At 58.5% G+C, this 9,608-nt stretch overlaps 2 protein-coding genes across 2 annotated transcripts in view; one reads left to right on the forward strand and one right to left on the reverse strand.

The window, feature by feature from the left end:
* Positions 1–1,923: 1,923 nt before the first annotated feature.
* On the reverse strand, positions 1,924–5,422 carry LOC105548172 (uncharacterized protein CXorf49-like). The gene is made up of 5 exons (XM_011992075.1): positions 4,199–5,422; positions 3,465–3,621; positions 2,848–2,922; positions 2,517–2,564; positions 1,924–1,964 (listed from the first exon to the last, which is right to left on the reverse strand). Exons 1-5 carry the CDS (start codon positions 5,420–5,422, stop codon positions 1,924–1,926), a joined length of 1,545 nt encoding a protein of 514 aa, XP_011847465.1.
* A 947-nt stretch (positions 5,423–6,369) lies between these two features.
* LOC105548173 (uncharacterized protein CXorf49) overlaps positions 6,370–9,608 on the forward strand; it is a 5,676-nt gene continuing 2,437 nt past the window's right edge. Inside the window, exons 1-4 of the mRNA XM_011992076.1 lie at positions 6,370–7,695; positions 8,222–8,378; positions 8,921–8,997; positions 9,275–9,320. Coding sequence (XP_011847466.1) covers positions 6,466–7,695; positions 8,222–8,378; positions 8,921–8,997; positions 9,275–9,320 — 1,510 coding nt within the window. The 5' untranslated portion in view covers positions 6,370–6,465. The remainder of the gene's footprint in view (positions 7,696–8,221; positions 8,379–8,920; positions 8,998–9,274; positions 9,321–9,608) is intronic.

Raw genomic sequence — 9,608 nt, forward strand, 5'->3', positions numbered from 1 at the left:
CATTCATCCCGTGGAGGATCGGGAGCCTACTGTGGCACCTCCATCATTCTGAGAGCCTGACACCCACCGCTGTGTTTGGGGACGTCCCACTCGTCCCACTCTGCACCCTCCTAGGTGTTAGAATTGAACAACACCTCTTGTCAAAGGTAGATCCCAGCCCTGCTTTTACACATTTGATCCTTCATGGATCCTTCATCACTGCCTCCACTCTGTGAATCAGCCCTTTCTTGCTCAAGGGAGAGCACCCCCAATTAATTTGATTCCCAAGCGGGTGCATGCAGGGGCATGCTCATGCAGGCGTGCGGGTGCGCGTGCGCACACGTGCGCGCGCGCACACACACACACACACACAAACCTTGAATGGTATCTGCATTTCGATTGTCTTTGTCTATTCAACACCCAGTCTCTTGGCGATGGGAGCAGGGAGAACCTACACACACCTCCTCACTGGAATCGGAATCTGTGCCCGAATCTGGGGCCCACCCAGTCCAGGATTCGGGCTGAAGGTAGCGGGCGATCCCAACTGTCAGGGAGGGTGAAGGCAGAATAGGGAGCTCAAGGAAATCTCGTGTGACCTCGAGAGGCAGTCTGGAAGACTGAGCAGGGACACGGAAATATCACATGAATAAAAACCTGCGAACTTGGGGGTGGTGAAATGGTATTTCACGGGGACCATCCAAGAACAGCCAGGCCTAGCATCGACACTTGCCCTGGAAAGCAGCGGCCATTTTCAAATCAAGAGTATGGAGCTGACCAGCTGCTGAAGGGACTGTTGGCTGCCTATAGGATGCCAAGGATGTGGAAGCCGCCTTCCGTGTATCTCCCAGCCTGCAGTTACTACCTGGTTGGCCCGCAGGCACCAGAACAGATCCAGTGTCCCCACCTCCAACCAAGAGTCTACCCTGCCCTTTTCTTCCGCACTCCATGTATCTTCTCTTTGGCTCAGCTTCCCACCAGGATGTGGCTTCTGCCTCCACCTGGCTACTAAAACTAAGGAGGAGACCTGACTGGATTTGGTAACTGAGGTTCAAAGGTGAGGACTAAGATGAACTGAGAATGTCACGCAGGTTACTGGCCCAGATGACTTGACTATGTGCGTGGTGGCACCGGAGGGACATAATAGCTCCAGAAAGAGGACTGGGCTCTGTCGTGTTCCTCAACAGCATGGAAATAACCGTGCAGGAAAGGCCATCCACGTGAAGCCACTGGGAGAGCAAGGATGCTCATGATGGAAAGGATGGTGACAGGGCAGAACTGGGACAGTGAACCGCAGGAGGAAAGGTGAGAGACAGGGGTTCGGGAAGGAGGCCATCAGTTCCTGCTGAAGGAGAGGGAGAATGGCACTGAAGAAGGGGAACTGCGAGACTCCAAAGTAGGAGGAGAAAAGGAAGGAACATGAGCAGGTTGTGTAGGAGAAAGGCAGGAAATGTTCCTGTGGCGGGGCAGGGCCCTGACAGCACCTAGACCCAGGCACTATGGTGACTGCAGGGCTGCTGCTCAGAGGCCGGCCCAGGCGCCCTGCAGGGAGAGGCCCCACCACAGAGCGTCAGTGGAACTGTTCTTCCAGCTCCAGGGAACAGAGCAACACCTGGCACACCCCAACACTCCCAACAATCACAGAGAGGGTAGACCAAAGACCACAGAATATGAGAACAACTTTATTTCAAACTGCTTTGAACTACGTTGGGAAGGGGGCAAACGCAGTGGAAGAGAGGAAGCCCTGGCTGAAGAGGATACGGAGGGAACCCGCTTGGCTGCAGCTCTGGAGCTCCAAAGTTGGCAGCTGTTCATCTTGTAGGAATATGCTGGCTCCAACCTGTGAAACAGAGCAGGCTCAGGGACGGGCCCCCAGCCAGGGCCAGCCCACAGCCCTCCTAAGCTACCGGGACTGTGGGAAGGGGCATGGTGTGTGCAATACTCACTTCAAAGGTCCTGGAACTTGTCAGTGAAGGACTTCATGGCCGCTGAAACAGAGGCAGAACCGGGCACTCCAGACCCAGGGAAACAGAAACCCACCCCCTGCCCCCATGGGGAACCACCTAGCCCTGCAACCAGAAACCCCACCAACCTTGGTACTGACTCACCCACCCGTCACCTGAATTAAATGTGGAAATGCCTTTTAAGGAGGAAAGTGGTTCTCAGGTGCTGGGCCATCCCAGTACTGTTCAGAACGTGTTCCAAAGACAGATAAGCCAGCCAGCAAGCAAAAACCGTATAAGCCATACCAGGCAGCAGTTAAAGGGAAAGCACATGAGGTGTGTCTAACTGTTGTAAGAGAAGGAGAGTTCTGGGACTCGTGAACAAAGTATACACAGAGTTCAGATGACACATTGCTGTCTGTGCACACCCCTAGCTGAAAAGGCACAGAAGGCTCCAGGGCCAGGCCTGCTTGGTTCTCTTCCTCAAAGGAAAGTCAGTCCTAGTGATGCCGCCTGTACCTGCAGTCCACCCCCATCCCCGGCACCTGCAGAAAGACACCGCTGTCCATCTCTGCCCCAGCCAGGGCTCCATCATACCTAGTTGGTCTCTAAGGTCCTCAACTTCCCTCTGCAGCCGGATGCACCAGACCGGCAGACACCGGAGGAAGAGAAACGGTTAGTCAATTCTGGCCTCCTCTCTCCCTGTCCTCCCTCTTTCCCCCAGCCCTGACAGCCCCCACAGCCTGCAGCCCAGTGGCGAGGTGGGTTGGCATGAATCCCTCGATGTAAAAGAGGCATCCTCTCTCTGTGGGGTGCAGAAGGTGGTGATGGGGCGGGGCGGGGGGACACAGATATCAGTTTAACCTGGACACGGATCCCACCATCTAGTGTGGACCTGGATTTCTAGGAACCACACAAAGCATTACCCGAGGACAGCCCTGGGCTCCTGGGGGCTGCTGCTGCCTTTCTGGTCTTGGAGGATGGACAGGTGGCTGCTGGTCACCTGAAAGAGAATACAAATTCCAGCTTCCAAGCTTCCCAGTGAGGTGGAAAAGGCATAGAAGAGTCTAAAGTGAGGCAGCATCACCCTCTGCTGGCAACACGTTGTCCCTGCTCTGCCCAGCAACTCCAACCCCGCTCTGGGACTGTCTTCACTGTTCCCCAGTGTGAGCCCATCTGCACCTATGGCCCCTTAGCGTTGTGACTCCAGGTTGGACGCCAGCAGTGGGGCAGCCACAGCCAGGCCCTGGGAGGGCCAGTGTGGCTGAGCAGGACTTAACAGAAAAGGGCTCCGTACCGCTGAAAGTCTCCTTCCAGAGTTGGAGTTTGGGGCACTGCTCCAAATCGCCCCCCACCACACAAACCCCACTCATAGAGGAGGATGTGACTTAAAGTCAGCCCCATCGACACCCCATTTCCCGTGGGGCACCTGCCTGGGTGGGCAGGGAAGAATGGAAACAAGACTTAGCCCCCAGAAGCGACAGAGCCAGAGGTTTCCCTCCCGACCCCTCTCTCCTCCACCCCTATCAAACCCGCAAGACTCACCGGAGGGTGCATGACGTCTGGGCAGGAGGCCTCCCAGGCTGTAGGCAGAGGGCTCTGAAGTTCCCGGAACTTGGGGAGCTCTGATGTTGGGGTTGCGACTGCTGAGTTCCCCACGATGCACGGATAGGCGAGGCAGCCCTGGCCTGTGTGTGGGAAGCTAAAACAGAAATTTCTGAGTCGGGCTGGCGGTGGGGGCAGGCGGTGAGTACATGTGGGAAGGGGTTGTGGTAAGGTGGAGACTCCGGAGCCTAATCTCATTAGCACTTTCTCCCTCAGTCAGCCCCATGCCAGGAGGCAGAGCCCAGCCAGGGAAAACACTGGGGATACTGAGATAGCCCGGGCTCCCTTCCAGGTGGCTCGGGCAACAACTAAGTAAGGAGGAGTCAGGAAGTTGATGAGCCTAGATGCCCCGAGTTTGTGGCCCACACTTTAGGGGATCACCCCAACCTCACCAGCTGCTGGCCCTGCCTTCCATCCCAGCTCCTCTCTGGGGGAGGAGGCAGGACCCCTGCAGAGTGTCTGGAGGTATGTCCGTCACACACCATTAACATGTGCCCCTACAACAAAGACCCTTATTGGGCATTCTAGTATCCCTGGGCTCCCGATGACAACCCTCGAGCAAGGGATAGAGGGGGCATGGCTAAACAGGTGTGTGCTGGAAGAGAGGAGGTATGGTGGGAGACAGAGGAGGAGGAAGATAAAGAGGGAGAGGAGAGTGAGAAGGGCCTACTCACTTGGGCCCTTGGGACCTCATCTCTATTTGGGTCATTATCTTCTCTGGCCGCAACCTGGGACTCCCTGGTCTTCCTTCCTGCAGGTTTCTTCCCAGGGCCGCTGTGCTTAGGCTTTTGTGGTTTCTTGGACATCCCGTGTGGCCGCACACCGGAGAATGGCGGGAAGGTGGCCGGCTCCGGGGGAGCGGCTGAGAGTCTCTCTCCGCAGGCAGGAAAGGATCTCCCCAGGGCCAGCTGAGAGGCACCCCCTTGGGACTTCTTCTCCTGGGCCATCTTCCTCCTTGAAGGGCCCCGGGGCACGGCCCCTGCAGTGGCAGCTCCTGAGCAGCTGGGCCTGGCCTCCACCTTTCCCCAGGCCCTGCTCTGCATTTTCTTCTGGGGAGAGTCCTCCAGCTCTCCCACAGCCGGCCTCTCCATGACTGGAGTGAGTCCGCAGGGAGCAGAGGTCAGGAAACGGCCCGGCACGGGCAGGTAACTCTCCTTGCAGTGGAAGCTTGAGTGTCTGGATGTGTCTGCTGCCTTCTTGCGGCTGCCGGACTTGGTTTGGCTTCCTTCTTTGTGGCGAATGCCCACCCTCATCAGTGGTAAGTCACTGGTCTCATCGGAGGAATCAGAGTCGTGAGTAGACATCCTGGCGGGGCCTTCTGCAGAAGGCTGCTGGGGATCCACTTGGACGCTCAATCTGCTCTTCGAGCCCCTTTCTGGGTTCTCCCAGGCCCGGCCTGACCCAGGACCACAGAGGTGGAGACGACCGGCAGAGGCCTGCTGCCATTCTCCAGGGCTGGGGCCCAGCGCGCCACTCCCACTGGGATCGACCTCCAGGTCCACCCGGTTTTCAGCGGACCCTTCAGTAGCGGTGCCTTCAGGGAACGGGTGTCTCTGAACGCTGGGCGGCGGCATGATGCTGGCTGACTCATCAGCCAGGTAGAAAGAGTAGTCCACACCATCCCCTTGGTCATCGACGGGGGTGCCAGGCCGGCCTTCCCGGCCCCAGAGTACCACCCTTCCCTGCTCTATCAATTCGCTCTCAGGCTCGAAGCTGAAGCCCTCAGGATCTGTGAACCTGCTCTGGCCCTTGCCGCTGCACGGTGCCCCCAAATCGAGGCCTCGGCCACGGCCATGGCCCTGTGGGGCTCCGGGGCTGACCGTGCGGGTGCCAGCCTGCTCGCCACCCTCCAGGTCGAAACCAGCCCCCCAAACGGACACTTTGTCGGGAGAGCTCATGGCGCCAGTTCAGGCAGCCTGACCTATGGGGAGACGGTCGTGCTGGTAATGGCGGGAGAGGAGAGCCAAGCACAGCCAAGCGGGCCACGGGACAGGAACAGCGACGCCTTCGGGACCCTGCTGCCCTCACAGCAGGCGGAAGTACTAAGTGTCCCAGACAGCGCGTGGCTTCCGCGCGCCTTCGACCCAGGTGTCGAGCCTTCTCATTGGTCCCCCCTCCACCAACCAGCGCACCCTTTGTTGGGCAAAGCCTCTGGGCTTTAACCAATCGGGACACAGGCTCTTGGTTTGCCCCGACACCCGTCTTTCGCGTGGATGCGCTGTGGTCGGGTCTTGGGGCCAGGGTGCACTGGAGCTCTCAATCCATCTCTTTCTTGCTGTTTTGCTCCCTCCCTACTTTTTAATGATTGCTCCTCTGTGTGCCTGGTGCTTCTCGTGCATCAGGACATTTATTCTCCCAAGCTTATGAGCTGGGGGCAGCTCTCCCCTTGACCTCCGCCTTACAATGGGACACTGGGGCTCGGAGATGTGACTGTCATTGGAAAGTAGGTGCCTGGCCAGAGGCAGCAGGACAGGAAGAAAGAGGTGGATCGAGAGCTCCAGTGGGCCCTGGCCCCAAGACCCGGCCCAAGTACACCCACCCAGTCAAATCACCGGCGTTGGGGCAATCCAAGAGTCTGCTTCCTGATTGGGTAAAGCCCGGAAGCCTTGTCCAACAAGGGGCACGCTGGTTGGTGATGGGCAGACCAATGAGAAGGCGTGGAACAATGAGAAGGCAGGACGCAGGCCTTGAGGGAGCCCGTAAGCCTCGCGCTGTCAGTGACGTCTCGTGAGCCGACTGGGGTGAGGGTGGTGGTGTCCCAAAGGCCTCGCTGTTCCTGTGGCCCCAGAACACCACCCTTTGCTGCTCTTTCAGTTCACTCTCAGGCTCAAAGCTGAGAGTGTCCCCCTCGGCTGGGCTTGGCTGGGCTCAGCTCTCCTCTCCCACTGTTACCAGGACAACCGTCTCCCCACAGCCTGGGCTGTCTGGACTGGCGGGCGCCATGAGCTCCACAGATGAAGTGTCCGTTTGCGGGGCTGGTTTCGGCCCGGAGGGTGGCAAGCAGGCCGGGGCCCACGCCGCCAGCCCCGGAGCCCCACAGGGCCACGGCCACGGCCGAGGCCTCGATTTGAGGGGGCAGCGCAGTGGTGAGGGCAAGGGGGAGAGCGGATTCACAGATCCTGAGGGCTTCAGTTTCGAGCCTGAGAGCGAATTGATAGAGCAGGGAAGGGTGGTACTCTGGGGCCGGGAAGGCCGGCCTGGCACCCCGGTCGACGACCAAGGGGACGGTGTGGACTACTCTTTCTACCTGGCTGATGAGTCAGCCACCATCATGCCGCCGTCCAGCGTCCAGGGACACCCGTCCCCAGAAGGCGCCGCTGCCGAAGGGTCGGCTGACAACTGGGAGGACCTGGAGGTCGGTCCCAGTGGGAGAGGCGTGCTGGGCCCCAGCCCTGGAGAATGGCAGCAGTCCTCCGGTGGCCCTCTCCACCTCAGTGTTCCTGGGCCAGGACCGGCCTGGGAGAACCCAGAAAGGGGCTCGAAGAGCAGATGGAGCCTCCGCATGGATCCCCAGCAGCCCTCTGCGGAAGGCCCCGCCGGGCTGAATAGTGACGACTCTGATTCCACAGATGAGAGCAGCGACTTACCGGTGATTAGGGTGATCATTAGCACCAAACAAGGAAGCCAGGCCAAGCCCGGAAGCCCCAAGAAGCCAGCAGACACTTGCAGACGCCCCAGTTTCCACCGCAGGGAGAGTCACCTTCAGGTTCAGGGACCTCTCCTGACCTCTCCTACCCGCAGACTCACCCCAGTAGTAGAGAGGCCGGCCATGGGAGAGCTGGATGCGCCTTCCTTGAAGAAAATGCAGAGCATGGCGTGGGGAAAGGTGGGGGTCAGGCCCAGCTGCTCAGGAGCTGCCGTTAGAGGGCCCCTACCCCGGGGCCCTCTGGGAAGGAAGGTGACCCAGGAGAAGAAATCCCTAGAGGGTGTGCCAAAACCGGCCCTGCGGGGAGCCTTTCCTGCCTGGGGGCAGAGACTTTCAGTAGTTCCACCTGATCCAGCCAGCTTCCCGCCAGTCTCTGGTGTGGGGCTCCTGGGGAAGTCCACGAGACCCAAGGAGCCCAAGCACAGCAGCCCTGGGAAGAAACCTGCAGGAAGGAAAACCAGGGAGTCCCAGGCTGCTACCAGAGAAGATAATGACCAAAATAGAGATGCCGTCCCAAGGGCCCAAGTGAGTAGGTTCTCTTCGCTGCACTCCTCTTTCTTCTCCTCCCTCTCCTCCTCCTCTTTCTCTTCTGTCTCCCCCCACCCACCTCTCTTCCAGCACACACCTGTTTACCCATTCCCCCTCTATCCCTTGCTCGAGGGTTGTCATCGGGAGCCCAGGGACACTAGGATGCCCGATTGGAGTCCACCTCATAGGGGCACACATTAAAGGGAGCACTTTGTTTGTGCCAGGCCTGGCTCTGGACACTCTGCAGTTGTTCTGCCTCCTTTCCGAGAGAGGAGCTGGGATGGAAGGCAGGTCTGGCAGCTGGTTTGGATCGCGGGACTCCTTAATGTGTGGGGCGCAAAGCTTGGGCATGTAGACTCATCAACTTCCCAATTCCTCCTTCCCTAGCTGTTAAGCAAGCCCTCCTGTCTTGGGGCTGACTGAGGGAGAAAGTGCTAATGAGATTAGTCTGGAGTGTCCACCTTAACACAGCCCCTCCCCATGTGTACTCACCACCAGCCCGACTCAGAAATTTCTGTTTTAGCTTCCCACACAGAAGCCAGAGCTGATTTCCCTGTCCGTGCGTCGTGGAGAATACAGCAGTGGTGACCCCAACGTCAGAGCTCCCCAAGTACTAGGAACCTCACAGCCCTCGGCCTTTACCTTGAGACGCATGGTGCCCAGATGCCATGCACCCTCCGGTGAGTCTTGCGGGTTTGATAGGGGTGGAGGGGAGAGGGGTCGGGAGGGAAACCTCTGTCTCTGTCGCTTATGGGGGCTTAGCCATGCTCCCAGGCTTCCCTACCCACCCAGGCAGGTGTCCCACGGGAAATGGGGTGTTGATGGGTTGGCTTTAGGTCACATCGTCCTCTCTGAGTGGGGTTTGTGTGGTGGGGGGCGATTTGGAGCAGTGCCCCAAACTCCAACTCTGGAAGAAGACTTTTGGTGGTACGGAGCCCTTTTCTGTTAAGTCCTGCTCAGGCACACTGGCCCTCCCAGGGCCTGGCTGTGGCTGCCCCGCTGCTGGCGTCCAACCTGGAGTCACAACGCTAGGGGGCCACGGGTGCACATGGGCTCATACAGGAGAACAGGGAAGACAGTCCCAGAGGGAGGGTTGGAGTTACTGGGCAGAGCAGGGGCAACGTGTTGCCAGCAGAGGGTGATGGTGCTTCACTTTAGACCCTGCTAGGTCTCTTCCACCTCCCTGGGAGGCTTGGAAGCTGGATTTTGTGTTTTCTTTCAGGTGACCAGCAGCCACTTGTCCATCCCCCAAGACCAGAAAGGCAGCAGCAGCCCCCGGGAGCCCAGGGCTGTCCTCGGGTAATGCTGTGTGTGACTGTTAGAAATCGAGGTCCATGCTAGATGGTGGGATCCATGTCCAGGTTAAACTGATTTAGGTGTCCCCCCAGTCCCCTCTGCCTACCATAACCCATGCAGAGTGGGTGCCTCTTTTCCATTGAGGGTTTTGTGCCAATCCACCTCACCACTGGGCTGCAGGCTATGGGGGCTGTAAGGACTGGGGGAGAGATGGAGAACGGGGAGAGAGGAGGCCAGAGTTGACTAACCATTTATCTTCCACCGGTGTCTCCTGGGCCAGTGCATCCTGCTGCAGATGGAAATTGATGACCTTAGAGACCAACTAGGTATGATGGAGCCCTGGCTGGGGCAGGGATGGACAGCGGTGTCTTTCTGCAGGTGCCGGGGATGGGGGTGGACTGCAGGTACAGGTGGTGTCACTGGGACTGACTTTCCTCTGGGGAAGAGAATCAAGCAGGCCTGGCCCTGGAGCCTTCTGTGCCTTTCCAGCTAGGGATGTGCACAGACGGCAGTGTGTCATCTGAACTCCGTGTACATTTTGAAAAACGAGTCCCAGAGATCTTCTCTTAGGACGGTTAGAGGTACCTCATGCATTTTCCTTTAACTGCTGCCTG

This window comes from Mandrillus leucophaeus, unplaced genomic scaffold (genome assembly GCF_000951045.1).
Source record: "Mandrillus leucophaeus isolate KB7577 unplaced genomic scaffold, Mleu.le_1.0 Scaffold401, whole genome shotgun sequence".
Taxonomy (NCBI): Eukaryota; Metazoa; Chordata; class Mammalia; order Primates; family Cercopithecidae; genus Mandrillus; species Mandrillus leucophaeus.